This window comes from Cheilinus undulatus, linkage group 19, assembly GCF_018320785.1.
Source record: "Cheilinus undulatus linkage group 19, ASM1832078v1, whole genome shotgun sequence".
Taxonomy (NCBI): domain Eukaryota; kingdom Metazoa; phylum Chordata; class Actinopteri; order Labriformes; family Labridae; genus Cheilinus; species Cheilinus undulatus.
In genome coordinates, this window is record NC_054883.1 from 10,328,347 (window position 1) to 10,343,897 (window position 15,551).

General features: G+C 38.6%; 1 protein-coding gene across 3 annotated transcripts in view; it reads right to left on the minus strand.

Moving 5' to 3' along the window:
- The window catches only part of rbm33a (RNA binding motif protein 33a), a 48,809-nt gene that overhangs the window by 18,643 nt on the left and 14,615 nt on the right, over positions 1 to 15,551 (minus strand). For 2 of the 3 annotated variants that reach the window (XM_041813750.1, XM_041813748.1), the window contains exons 4-9: positions 15,263 to 15,336; positions 14,859 to 15,177; positions 10,231 to 10,389; positions 8,224 to 8,398; positions 7,844 to 8,052; positions 4,892 to 5,213 (exon numbers count right to left, since the gene is read on the minus strand). In XM_041813750.1, coding sequence (XP_041669684.1) covers positions 4,892 to 5,213; positions 7,844 to 8,052; positions 8,224 to 8,398; positions 10,231 to 10,389; positions 14,859 to 15,177; positions 15,263 to 15,336 — 1,258 coding nt within the window. The remainder of the gene's footprint in view (positions 1 to 4,891; positions 5,214 to 7,843; positions 8,053 to 8,223; positions 8,399 to 10,230; positions 10,390 to 14,858; positions 15,178 to 15,262; positions 15,337 to 15,551) is intronic. The other variant, XM_041813749.1, reaches the window with a different exon arrangement.

Below are 15,551 nucleotides of genomic sequence, written 5' to 3' on the forward strand. Positions count from 1 at the left end.
TAAAGTGCCAGTTTTCTTTAAAAACGACAAAAGTCAAGTACCTACGTGTCTATAGTCGCCATATTTCGCATTATTCCGTGGTAGCTGTGCACGTGCAGCTCGATAGCGGCTACGTCACGTGTTTTGTTGCTCTGATTGGCCCGTAAATATGTGACAGACAGAAAGTTCATCCAATCACACTCAGAGTTTTTTCAAAGCCTCTGCCTTTTCCCAAACATTTCCTATTGAAGCTTTCCCAGATGGATGTGTGAAACACATCCATCTGGCGTGTCAGGTTACAAATCTGCAATATCAGTGGAGACAGCTGATAAATCAAACTCTTGCTAAAGTCGGTCAAGGACAAGAATAAAAACATCTTCTCCATGAAGAAAAGCTTTCAGTGTAGTTCTTTGCTTTTTACAAAGAAATGTTATCCAGTTTTGATTAAACTGCCACCACAGCTGCTTTCAGGTTTGTTTCCTCACTGTCCACCAAACTAAACCACAGCTGTAGCTGCTATTTATTCTCAAATGAGAAGAGAGCATGAACAGAGAGATCTGCCTGATGACCAGCATCAAACCTGGCCAATCCACTGGCTTTGGAAGAAAAACGTACATATATATATACACACACGATACCATTGCCAAAACAGCTATTCAAATTAAGATTTCCTTGTAATTAATTATTTAAATTAAATACAGTGCTTAACAAATTTATTAGACCACCTGTCATACTTGTCTCAGAGACCATCCAGCATCATGAAGTGCTTTAATGCGGACTCTTTCATCTTCAGTGAGCTCTCCACATTTTACCATTTTGAACAGGAAGGAGGAATTTCAAACTGAATTCACCCAAATTTGAGCCGGCTCACTGGGCTTCTCTGAGAAGTCAGAAATGAATCAAGCCTAACATTCAACCTCTAAAACTCATTTTTCTGTTCAGGAATGCAAGTAAATAACTATAATTTGACATATTAATCAAGAAATATTAATGTGCTTTACTATTTTTTCAGTTTTTTGTAAATCAGTATATTTGAAAGTTCATGGATAACAATAATAATTATATTTTAGCATTAAAAATATCATTTTTGGTTTAAGAGCTTCTACATATTAGTGTATTAACCATTGCAGAAACATAAAAAATGAGTTTGGTAATTACCAATAATGTTAATTTAGGGCAGCTGTGGCATAAACCTTACTTTGGTTAGGGTTAGGGTGGTCTAATAAATTTGTTAAGCACTCTATCTTCTCAGAAGAATTTAATTTCAATACATAACTTAAATTCTAAACAAGGTAATATAAGTTAAAATTATCAAATCATAGCAACAGATAGCAATAATCAATTAAACTATACAGGCCAACTGGTTTCCATGATTACACAACAGACCAAACACAACTATCGGCACTTTAATCACTACAAAAACAGAATTTTAAACACAGACATGAAACCACTGTCAGACTAATAAAAGTCCACCTCACACTAGAGGCATCGTTCTGGTTAAGTAGCGAGTTAGCTCCTGTTCCATGTGCATCTCATATTGTGTGTTTGTCTACTTAGATGCAGAGTCTCTGTGCAGGTGAAATGAGTTTGATGACTGGCTGTCGCTTCACTGAGAGCTGCTTCATGGTTCCTCCTTGAGCCACAATTGCAGTTGGCACCACAGCTCACTGAACTCCTGCCAACTCCTGCTGGATTGGTGTTGCAAAGCCCCAGCCTCTGCTTTCCCTTCTCTTCCCAACAGTGGACTGTTTGGCAAGTTCAACGCCAATAAAAACCAAAACAAAATCCAGTGCCGATTTGTTGGGTTTTTTTTCTTATTAGAGCTACAGGATTTCCCTTAGATGCTGTTGCTTTTTTCCCATAGCCCCAGCCTGAAGACACATATTAAGATACATAATGATAGGATAAATTGTTACTTAGTTATAGCCCTTTCACTGGTGAACTCTGCCCTACTCAAAGTTTATTGGTCATTTTCTTAAAAATAAAACAAGCTATCAACTAGCCGTAAGCATCTTTTAATGAGCTTTGGCCCATGAGTATCCACAGCATATTTGGCAGTAATCAGATCTACACTCTAGAAGATGTCAAATGTGATTTTCAAAAAGTTTAAAATGCATCATAGTAGACTTTAATGGTCCAAGTGTCTTTGTAGGGCACAATGAGCTCGACTTGTATGCCAGATTTCAAGACAATCCAGTGAATGTAGTGAGGGGCATGACCTTCAAAAAAGATTGTTTTGTTCCTAAATTACAGAGCCAACATTTTGTTGATTTTTGTTGTGCATGTCCACAGTAAATCTCTGAATGTCTCCAATGGGTTTCATCAGGATTGTTCAAAGGCATTTTGAGCCCTTAGCAAATACATGATACACCGCACCTACTTCCATCAAACAATACGGCACTTCAAATTTGAATAAATATGTATATCAGATTTGGTGTACATCTAATCCTTCAATTTTTGAGAACACACTTTTGGTTTTTGGCACCCTCTATGGGCCAGTGCTTATTTTCAGTCTTGAAGATATGGAACTGGATAAACTAGTATAAGAACTGTCATTGAGTTATGGCCATTCTCCTACTGAGCCCCACCCTTTGTGAAGTTTGTCAATAACTTCAACAAAACAAGAGGAGACTAACAAGCCTTTCACAACTTTGAACAGGTTTCCACTTTACATTTGGTACCAACTGGACCAACAGTTTAGAACAAAAAAAATCTAAGATTTGATACTCAAAATATTCAAAATTGTGGAAAATCCATCATTGCGAGCCTTAATGGTCCAAAATACATTGGTAAAGCACAATTTGCAGGACTTTAGTCAAATTTAAAGGCAATTCAACATAGGATGAGAGGGGTGGGAGCTTTCAACATTGCTTTTTCTTACCTGAAATACAGTGCCACCATCTAGCTGATTGGGTTCATGTTCCTTGAGAAGGTAATCAAAAATCAGATTTCCAGTTGTACTTGCAAGTTAACACATTTCATCTTATGGGAATTATATTTTAACTAAAGACTAAACTTTAATCACAATTGTAGTTAATAACAATTGCATCCTTTTTAATGCATTTTAGAATTCCACTGTTTAGCATTTAAAACTGTCCTTGTGTCTTTTGGATTCACCTATTGTCTTAAACTAAGACTAATTTGACCTGACACGCCAGATGGATTTGTTTCACACATCCATCTGGAAAACTACTCATAGTCAGCGTTTAGGAAAGGGAAGAGCGTTTGAGAAAAAAAAAAAAAAACTCTGAGGGTGACTGGATGAACTTTCTGTCTGTCACATCTTTATGGGCCAATCAGAGCAACAAAACATGTGATGTCGTAGCTGCTACCGGGGTGCGCATGCACCACTATTGAGCCACACAGACCATGGCGACTATAGGCATGTCAGTAGATGACTTTTGTCGTTTTTGAAAAGAAAACAACTCACTGCTGTTCTTTGTTCTTCTTTTAATGAAGAAATGTCGTCAAGTTCTGATAAAACTGGCGCTTTAGCAGCATTCACACTAATCTCTCCTGCCGTAGATGCACCGGCCTCTTCTCGCTGCTTGCTTACGTCACGACTCTGCCACGCCTAAAAGTACTGCCCCTGGATGCTGATTGGTCCTGTCACTTTCTAACCGGCCCAAACTGTTCAGACGGGAGTTTGCAAGATGGATTTGCCAGTGAGAAACACATAAACAGGCAGATCCATCTGCTTTGCAAGGTTAAGAGTAACTGACTTCAGGTTTAGATACAGACCTACTTTTATAGGTTGAAGATTTTAACATGAACTTAACCTTGTAAAAGGTAACTTTTTAAGTGCTGAAAAGGGAAAACCGAGCAGTAAAAAGGTAAATGAGTGTTAACACCAGGTTCAGATGACTTGACTTGTCCACTGAGCTGTTGATAGTTTTTTCCATCTAAATGAGACATTTAAAACAGTGTCTGACTTATTCTACATCACTGTGGCCGCAGGAAGACACTGACATGCCTTAACCAAAGTTTGTTAAAAGTAACAACAAAGCATACAATTAATCATGATTAAAAACAAATAAGTGCATTATTTATGGATTTTAGTTCATCATGATTATTGCAATTAATCTTGACAGCTCAAATTTAAACACAATAAACCTTCTATCTACACCAGTGATCACCTTCTGGCACCCTGAGGGCCACATCGGGCCCCCCAACGGCTTTCCATCCTGACCCCAGAAGCTAAATTTAAATAGTGTGAAGAGAAACATGTGTTGTGATATTGAGATTATCTTTTTTTTAAGCCATACAGCTATTAAAACAGTCCCAAAAACGATTGAGATTCGAACAATTTTACATGTTTACAAAATCCAACTATTTTCTTAAAAAAATCCAACTATTTTCTTAAAAAGATTCATGATTAACACATACACATGAATCAGCTATTATTGATTAAAGCTGCTGTATTCTGCATCAACTTTCCACATCAAGGTCTTAGTGCGATATCCAGAATTTTCCCTCTAGGGATCAATAACGTATTCTCTTATCTTATCTAAGGAATGAACACAAAAGACCTGTTTCCTGCACAGACTTTTCCCAAATCAAAACACACCATGTTGGCATCAAACCCAGTGATAGGCAGCGCAACAGTCCCAGAAAAAAAAAAAAAAGCCAAATATATCTCAATCGCTCTCTTGTGGCTGGCTATAGTATAGGTAATCTAAGTGCTAAAGGCTGAAAAGTGTGTAAATTTCAAAGAAAATACAAATCCTTTGACAATAATTGTTAATTAGACCAAAATGTTTATAGTTGTCCAGCCCCCAAAGTGTCAAGTAACAAGCTGGCTCTTGCACAAACGTAGTTTATGATCCCTGATCTACACATACACTATTCAAGCAATGAATGTCTTGAATGAATGTCTTATAAGAAGCATTGGTGAGATAGAAAATAAACGTACCTTGTACTGAGGATGCTGTTGGCCCTCTGAAATGGGGGTTAATGTGGATGTTTTTGGGTGCTGGAGGCTGCTGCTGGTGATGCTGAGGATAGTTGGGTGGCGGGGAGCTCATAATTCGCGGCGGTGGCTCCATCTGGGGCCGCAGCGGCTGGGAACGGTGAGACATGTGCGGGGGGATGAGGGGCTGGAGGGGCTGCTGGGCCAGTGGGCGTCCGTGGTCCTGGAATGGAGGGGGTCCTCTTGGACGTGAGGGGTGGTGCTGCTGGGAGTGCAGTTGCTGCTGATGAAGCTGATGAGAGGGAGGCATGCGGGAGGACTGCTGCTAATTGGAAAGAGATTGGGAAATAGAGAGGAGGGAAAAACCAAGACAGCCTGTCAAAACATATTTTTTATGAGAAGATTCTGATTTTACTGCTCACTGTAATGGCATGACAAACAAACGAACAAGTCAATTCACCAGCAGGGCTGAAGATCGTATAGAAAATGTATGCAAAGCTGAAGATTTAAGCACATGTACAATGCATGTGTTATTTACAAATGTGGGTTATCACAACAACGTGGCTGGCAGATAGAATTAGGTAGTTTCTTGTTTCCATTTATCAAACATGACAAGCAAACTCCTGCACACTGTTTAAACTGCACAGACACTAGCATGCTTTGCTGGCTGCAGCTTCAAGTTAAAAGTACGATAAAAGATCAGAAGCTATTTTAAAGCGCTGTTACTTTTCAAGACTTTTGATTACTAGAATAACAGACAGTATTATTTTAAAACACGTGGACTTCAAAATTTTTAAAGTAGCAAACATATTTTTATGTTACTTTAGAATAATGTTAGTTGCATGAACCTGAAAATAACTTAAGGAGGATAACCATGTATATTTTAGAGTAAGCAGAATCCTTTAGAAGAAGCAAAGACTAAAACCAGTCAGCTGTCTCTGATCATTGTAAATGTCAACAGAGAAGCACAAACTGCAAAATGAACAATAATTAGAACAGGTGATGTTTCATATGGCTCCTTGATAATTGGCTTGCCTACAGTATCTGTTTCTGCTACCAAACAAACAATCAAACAAACATGCCAAAGACCAAATTAGCCCAGTGGTTAAACACGCAGTATGCTGTTTAAAGTACAAGCTCATTAACAGCAGTCTGCAGGATGTTTGTGATGTTGGCATGTTGTCCATCCGTCACCTAATATTCCAAAGCAGTGTTGATGTGTTTGTTTTGAATTTTACCACCTATTATTAGAAAATTTCAACACAATGGTAATCTTGTGTTTCAACATGTATGCAGCTGTCTTTAGGTCCTGTATGATTTCTACAGATTAGTTTGGAAACCATGCAGAAAATAAAGTGTGTGTGATTCTGACAACCTTCCATTGTGTAGCATCTTGTTTAGACTACATGCTGGAAATGACTTTTCCTTTAGTCCTTCAAATGGTCTTGTATGAACTGATGAGCCATGTAAATCAAAGGATTAAATGCTTGGAGAGATATCTAATAATAAAAGCCCACAAGGAGCTAAATCCTGGGCAAAGAACAAATTTAATTTTGTATAATGCTGTCTAAATGGACTACTGCCAAACGCTGCTGTAATCCATATATCAACACTGATACGGGAGAGTGTTTTGACATTTTTCATGTGCAAACGACCATAGCTTTAGAGGTCTTAGACAGTAAAGAGAGTGGCAGAAAACAATACAAATGTCGAGTACACTGATGACAAATCTTGTTTTGACTGTGACAAAGAAAAGAGGTAAATAGGAAAGCCACTTAAAATCATTCTATTTCGTGAAACACAGGCTTTTCATTCAGAGTGGTTTGGGAGGGTAACAGCTAAGAATGTCAAAATATTCAATTATTTGATATTTTTCAGAAGTATCCATTCAGTACAATTTCTGTTATTAATGTTCAATAGTGTGAAAAAGCACAGCGTCTTTAAAAATGGTTTAACTCCGTTGGTAGAGAAGGCACTCATATACAGAGGCTACAGTCATGTTTGGTGCATGCCTTTCACTACTCTCTCCCCATATTCTATCTTTCTTCAGCTGTTCTATTAAACAAACGCAATAAAGTCCAAAACTAATCTCTTAAAAAAAAAAAAAAAAAAAAAAAAAAAAATCAGATGCTAAGTCTAGGGCAGTAGTCAACCAAAGGATATGCTGATGGACTGAAATTACAAATTACACATGATCTCCAGATTAAATGGACTTAATGATAAACATGACAAGCTTTGACCAGCACAACAAATTACTTTTAACTTCATTATGTTGTACGGAAATTACAGCTGACTCAGAGCTGTCCAACGAACACCTACGTATGATCTCAAAATATATAGGCCACATACAAACTATATAACAACAATAATTCAGTTCGTACCTTGGTTTTTGGGTCATAGTTCGGTAGGGATTCAGTCCTGAAATTAAAGACCTAATTCTAGGTTAACCTCCTGTATTGCTTTTATACTTGACTGTAGTGCAGCTTACAGTTGATCTCTTCAACCGTAACTGCTGTAAAATATCAATAAAATATTAAATGATTTATCCGGATCTGTCTACCAGCATTTACTCATTGTTGATCATCCACTGCTGCACCCTTCCTCGTCCTCTCTCTCTGTGCACAAATGTCAGGCCAACGAGGCTGCAGTTAGACAAGAGCATACTGAGCACGTTGAAATGACCAACGAACTGGAGAGAGTCAGTCCCACTTTTTCAGTCGAAAGCAGTGAAAGAAAAAGGCAGCAGTGATCATCAGTGACACTACTGTTTAAGGTGCACAAATACAACACAGGCAATGCATTAGTGCTATTTAGACTGTGCATATCCAGTGTTTGATGCCAAAGAAGTTCTTTGTTGCTTGCAAAAGAGTATTGATATTGTTTGAGTTTTAGATGCACCAGATCTAAAATTGAATTTCTGATACCGAGACAACCCTAGTAACAACAGGGGCTTACCTGCATTCCCATATTTCCCATCAGAGGATGCCGCTGGTCATTCATTCGTCCTCGATGTCCTCTAAAATCGCCCATTCCGAAAGGGGGGAAGCCTCCCCTTCCTCTGCCTCCTCGCCCTCCTCTGCCTCGGCCTCCGTAACGGTTTTGTCTCTTTTGCCGTTCTTGTTCCTCAAACTGCATCAGATCTTGTTTGGCCTTCTCTGACAGTTCTAAAGACAAGGGAAACAAAACAAGAAACAAGTTCTTCATTTGCACTCTGGAAAAAACAATCATGGGAAGATTCATATCAAATGTTAAATATGATCTTTTACAGTGCAGAAGAGTAAATATTTGAGCAAAGACAGAGGGATTCATTTTTGCCTGGCAGGAATGAGTTGTACCTAGAGTTTCTGGAATATTCCTCCTGTTGCTGCCTACATCAGCCAGCCGTGCAACTGCGCCATCTTTTCTCTCTGATTTAAATCGTATGCGACCAGACTCTTCATCTTCCTCGTCCTCCTCATCCTCATCTTCATCCTCTTTTGCTTCAGCCTCAGGGAAAGCTTCATTTTCAACCTGGAGACAATTTTAGAGGTAAAAAACAAATTTCCATCATCTTAACACAATTCTTACTCAGAAAAAGTGTTTTAAAATTAAGATCAGTGTGGACAAACTTTATATGTTCATCATCATGTTCTGCAGAGCATCACTGAATCATATATCCTGTATTGTTATGTAAAGCTAAAACTTAAGTTCATTAACCCACCTGCCAGTTTAAAAGATTTCAATTAATCTGTTTTAATTATCAAAGCACATTGGTAGTGTTTTTTAATGCAATCATGTCAAAACTGTGCTGCTTCAAGGTACTAAAACAGGATTATTCATTTTCTCCATTGTTAGAGACTGTCAGGAAAAAACAGTACCTCTAGAATGGCATTAACACATGTTTTTGGAATTTCTGACAGGTTGTTTGGCAATTTTACAAACCAAAATATTTAATCAATACAGAAGTTTTGGCAAAAAGGATTTTTAGCATTAAATTAGTCAAAAAACAATCACAGATAATAACAGCTAAAGGCTCTTATTGAGAAGGAATTGAAAGAAGTAGTGCTTTTATCATTAATTCGACTGTGCTTCTGCAGCAGTATCAATGACTTCATGCGGCTGCAGTGTTTACAGCTGCCTCTCTGATTTCGTTTAACCCCACAGTCCACTTTTTAGACTTGACATGGACTTACAGTAAGTAAGTCACTAGTTTACACACACTTTTAAACTGTTGTTTAAGCACAATCACTGCAGCGCTGGGCTATAAACAAACCAGAACAACCCAGCTTGTGTTAAAGCCCCAGACAGACTGAGATGCTCAGCTAAGTTAGCACGGCCACTGTGTTGCAGATTATACAGACGTCAAACTTGGAGAGGAAAAAACACAGGTTTGACCTGTTTATTGTCATGCAAATTCAGTACAGCAGCATGAGTGGGTGTCGTCAGTTAGTTTCCTGGCTGCTACTACTGCCAGAGGAAAATCTGCTGCTGACTGGACTCAAATTGAGTCGCTTCCAATTGCTTTGCTACCCTAGCATCAGCTATGTCTCTCATGGGCACGATGACTGAACACACCCAGTAATGACGGTGTTGCAGAAATCCATTATGTGGCTGAAATTGTACCGGTGACCATACTGATATCGCCCACAACAAACAGAGAAAAAGCATTTCCAGCTGCATACAGAGAAATGCCAAAACACATCCGAAAATGCTAAATTCATCCACGGATGTGCAAACGATCCTGCTTAAAGTTTGTTCTCAATATTACTGATTTAAAACCTCTTAAAAAGGTTTGATATTGCTCAACAGTGCGTACTTTAGTTACGAACTTTAGTGACATTCCTAACAAGAAGCTTCCTGTGCGCGTTCAAGGTGCAATGGAAACTTTTTCATGACGAATACCAATTAACTTTAGACAGTGAAACGCCAACAACAGGCAAAGAGACAGTAGGGGAGGAAGACAGCTTGTGCAGACTGACAGCAGAATGAGGCCTACAGCCAGTGCGTGCTTGTGTGTGGGGTTAAGGAGGAAGTCAAGTGTCAAAAGAGTAAAAGATCAAATACAGTAAATGTTAAGTCACTCTTAATAATGTGAATAGCAGAGTAAAATATGGACAACAATGTATCATGCATAAATATATATATCCTTACTCATACTATCAATATACACAATGAATTGCAATTTATTAATCACAAAACCTGCAACAATTAAGATTATGTTTTAATCACTCTGCAGCGCTATTTCAGAGATAATGACTGTGAGTTCAAATGTTAGGCAACAAGAGCAGATCCTCCAAACAACTGGAATCAATTCCTTGCAACAATTTAGTGTAAGGTGTTATTGATAGAGGGTCTGAGCATACCTCCTCTGTGTCAGGGACCTCAGAGCCCCTGGCTGTATCTTCATCCTCCTCTTCCTGCTGCTCTCCTTCCCCTACCTCTTCCTCCTCCGCAGGGGCTGCTTCCTGTTGGACTCCATGTTCATCCAGAGGCTCATCATAGGAGGTTTGATATTCATCATCCTTAAAAAAAAATCACATGGATTACAGATCAATTAAAGCGTTAAAAAACTTCCACAGGCAGGGATCATGAATTGCTGGCTGTATTTCAGTCATTGCTAGAAAGGGTTTTAGTGTCTGTTGAAAATAAAAACATCAAAAGCAGTGTAAAGAAAATATATTCATATAAGCACAAGACATCCTAGATGAGCTCAACTGACATCTGATTGTGTTTAAGGAACTACAGATGTGCATATACATTTTTATGTATATTTGCTTATAAATATTTGCAATTTAAGACTGGAAGATATTTTACTGTTTTCATCCAGAGCATAAAGGAAAACATTAAAATGTTATGGAGAGGATTTTAGGGAGACACCATGTAAGCCCCCCTCCCAACTCAAATTACCATAACAGTGGGAGCCGGGCTTCATTACTATTCCTGACAGCATTTGAAATTCAATGAGATGTAAATGTTTGACATGATATACAGAAATGCAGGCACAGATAAAAACACTTCTCCCCAGTTCAATGATGGTGAAAATATCATTGACTGACTCCTCGCAAATCACGCCGTTATTGGCTGTGCTGCAAGTTCATGACTGCATGCCAAAAACATCAGCCAGACATAAACATTCTGGGAGATGACAAATCAGTTTTTACTGCTACATAAGGAAATTTCACCTCAAGAAATTATACTTTCTTTTCCTGTAATCCTGAATCGAAGTTTTTCCCACAAACCAAAAAGCTCCTACTACCAGCAAATGAGTATCTGGTGAGTCAAGCCACCAATCAGCATAACACGCTACAACAAAAAATTCACTGCTAAATAAGGTCAGACTGTAGGTCACACCAAAGTGTTTGGTGTTGCGCTCCATTAACCTGCCAAACAGCAGCCCATATTAATGCAGAAAAGGAAAAAAAACACAGCAAACCAGACGGATGGACAGGCTGCCCCCAGGGAACACAACCGCTTAATCCTTTAAACTGCTCCACATAGAACTCAATGAAAACCGTGGCGAGCAAAATGTCAAGGCCAGGCAGGTTAGTGACCTTGTAAACTGTTATTACACATAATACAAACACACACCAACATCTGCAGACATCTACCCCAAATCCAAAATAAGCACCCACTTGTGTAGCACGCCCTCAGTAAGAAGGTCAGCATCTTATCTTTGTTTGGAGAGAGGAGGGAGGCTAATATATCTTTGTCAGGTGCCAAACACCATCACACCTTGCTAAATGGACCATAACGGACATTTGCACATGGATCTGCTCTTATCTTTGATCCTCTTAGTCCGGGCTAAGAGGGAGGGGAAACGAATAAAAGGAAAACTCGCATCAATCATTAGAAAACTGTATGGGGTGTCCTCGGGAAGGTCAATAATCTTTTCACCTGCGTGAGACTTTATCAGATCCAGTCTAAAGCCCGAGATAAAAGCCCCCCACATTAACCTCCGCCGATTGGCAGCACATCTCTCCGACACAAAGCAGCTTCTTACTCCCCCAAAGATACACAACCCAAGGTCACAATGGCATAGGGATGTGGAAACGACAGCAGAGCATTACCTCACGCCAAACAAGCTGTCAACACAAACTTTGTCAGCAAGATGGAGAAATTAAGCGGCAGGGGGTAGATAATAGATCGACTCCTCGCCTGCCCAAATAAACACCAGCCAACATCTCCTTCACCTGGATAGATTTTCAATCCTGTCCTTTTACAGAGACAAGAAAACTGACATTATCTCCCAGACACAATAAAGTCGACCTATAAGGAAATGGGAGGATGTGTGTTGGGAGTGTTTTTCTTTCACATCTGAGTAAGGATGCCAACTTTTTCAACATGTTTTGAATTGAAACAACCATTATTATTTCATGATTGTGTTATCAAAACTGATTAAAAAAAAAAATCAGCTCTTCAGTCAAAGCTGCTGTGAGAAAGATTGCTTCATGCAATCTAGGAAAGGCAATGTTTCAGTTGCAAGAATGTGCTGGCAATGTTTCAAGACTAAAATACTTTTAAATACCACGTTTTAAAACAGTGACATTTCTGAACATTATATTGTTTGTTATAACAGCCACAGCAATGTGCGCATTCATTATAGTTACAGTTGTGAAATGTTAATCATGTGACCTAAAGCATGTAAGGCGGCTACTTCTGTACTGTTGGATTCAAACCAAAAGAAGTTTTTTTTTTTTTTTTTTTTTTTATCATTTCCGTGACCAATCTTCATTCAAAGACACAGTATGTTGAATTTTTGTACTTAAATATCGAAATTAATCAGAAAAGTGACCTTTCCTATGTTATGTATTTCTAAGGAAGGTCTGAGGTCAGAGGTTGTGAGTTTACTCGCCCAAACTCATCTCTGTAATATGGAAACCCCCACACTCCAACCCACAGCGCAGTTTACCTTCATGGCCTCCTTCTAAATACTACGTCTTGTTTGAATCGAGGACTTTGTTCAATTAAAACGGCGCCTCATAAGGTGTATCTACTAAACAGGAAACAAACTTTTTTTTATTAATACATTTCTCATAACGAAAGAGAAATGAATCTTATAAGGCACATCCACATGTGTTCTAACGCTGCTTCCAGCACACTTGTGCATTCTGGGACAGCTTCCAGCGCAAATGTGGAAGTGCACTTTTAAGTGCATTTCTATTTTATTACGAGAACTTTACAAATAACAAAATGTTGGTTTTGTGTCTAGTACACCTTCTGAACAAGAAGTGAACATCAGAGGGGCAGCACTGGTCTGTATTTGTCATATTGCGTTATTGTTTTGGTTGGGAGCCCCCGGTGGCAGCTTTTCACAAGTGTGCATTTAAGTCTGCCTATCACCATCAGTAGTCAGTGCAAGTGAGCACTGTGCAGACTGCGTCTGTGTGGTTCCTGCATATACACTCAGGCTACAAGTAGGGCTGGACAATTAATTGAATTTTGATCGTGATTTCAATTTTGGCTTCTCATGATCATAAAAACATTATAATCGATGAAAAATGATTAATGTGTGTTTCAAAGAGTATTTTTGGGTTGTGGTTTTGGCCATGTTATTAGTGTTTTTTGCAAGTTGCAAATTTTGCAAGTTTTACAGGAGTGCATGTAGATTGGATATTTATTTTCATTTATTATTTTTTATTGCTAATATTTAATATATTGTTATTATTTTACTTGTTACTAATTTATTTTTGATTGTTCTTTTAAGTTGTGATTCAATAAATACTCAAATTTTGAAATCAATGAATAATTGTGTTCATTAATCGTGATTTCAATATCAATCAAAATAATCATGATTATTACTTTTGCCATAATCGTCCAGCCCTAGCTACAAGTGACGCTGCTGTTGTCACAGATAAACTACATCAGCACAACGCTCCAGGCAGGTGCTGAATTATGCAAGGCTGATCCTAGGTGAGAGGATCCTGGTTATAAGCAGTTATACAGTCATTAATATATGGTCTGTTGATGCATAGACCTTTCCTTTAAAGCGTTGCATGTGCGCTGCAGTATGTGTAAGTCCAAAGAGCTCAACAACATGCTGAGCTCCTGTTTAATCAGAAGTTACACTCGCAAAAGAGCATGCAGACTAACTGAAAATGTAAGGAAATATTTGAGATATTGTAAGACTGCAATTAAAAACATGTATAATGCAGGAAAGGTCACTTTTTAAATTGATACAGATATTTCAGTGCAGAAATTCTACATACTGTATCTTTGAGTGAAGATAAGTCACAGAAATGCCAGAAATGGCATTTACGTGGTATTTAAAAGCATTTTGGTCTTGAAACATAGCCAGCATATTAGTAATTTGCCTTTTTCTTAACAAGACTAAGTTTAATCATAATCAGAAATGGAGATCAACTTCACCAGCAACAAGCTCATTTGCCATTTGAGAACCATGGCCAGTTAATTTGTAAAGTTCACAAAGAAAATGTCACTGTGTCTTCCTGTTCTCCCTCTCTCCTCATTCCATCATCTTTCGTGTGTTAGAACTGCCATCAGAGCACTGCGGTGTGATACTCTACGTTCAAAAATGACTTAAAGACTCAAATAAGAATAAAATACCTAATTGTTGACTTAAATAAATGTGCATATGCATTATCTTGTTTGATTTCCTTTTTAAATACAAAAAATCTTTATAAACATATCAGAAAAAGAAAAATAATCACAATGTCAGTTTTTATAATATTGCCAAGCCCTATGTGAAAATAATGAGGATTTCCAATTCAAGTTCAGTGATTTTTCTAACCCAAGGCTCCCTAAGTGAAAAGTTACTAACATATTTGTGCAATTTTTATGTTTTTCCCTTCAATTTTTGGCAAATAAAAATGAAAAGAAAAAAATAGGTTAGTATTGTGTGCCTACAGCTTCTATTTTGTTTTTGTTTTTTGTATCAAAACAGTTACAAATACTTTCTGAGTTTTAGTATCAGAGTTTAAAATCATGGTAACATGAAAACTCTACCTGCGAGCACGCATATGTGAGAACTCACTTGAAATTCACCATCTAAGGGCTCATTGATTTCAATGTCTAGCACTTCATCCTGGTAGCCGTCATCGGTCTCAGCTTGCTCTCCAGTGTAATCCATTTGGTCCTCTTGCATCTCCGAGTTATCAACCTGGCTGTAGTCCTCCGTGTACGTCTCCTCCCCCTCTTGCTGGTAGTCCCCCTCCTCCCCTACATCCCCTCCCTCGTAGCCCTCTGCACCCAGGTTCACGACATCATCTGTGTAGTCTGCTTCCTGCGAGTTGTCCTGCTGGCCATAGGATGTACCTAAGCTGTATGTGGCATTGAGGCTCACATCCTGACCACTGAAAACAAACAGCAAGTACAGGGTCAGTATGATGTCAGAAGATGAGCTTTACTTTATGGTTTTAAAACAAAAAGCAAGCAAACCTCATATTAATATCCTCTTCATCACTTTGCAGAAGATCATCATTGAGCTCCTCATCAGATACCTCAGAGGAATTCTGAAACAAAAATTAAGGTGCACTTTTAAATACTGCATCCAACATTTTCTCAGTTGTTAGTGTGTTAGGTGTGGGGGTAGGGGACCACCTCCCACTCCAAAGGATGCTCTATTCCCATGTGGTGAAGGCAATCTGGGCAGGTCAGTAAGGCTCTTTTTTGTCCACTGTACTTCCTCCAGGTTCACATCAACACTTCCCCCTGTGGAGGAGCCACC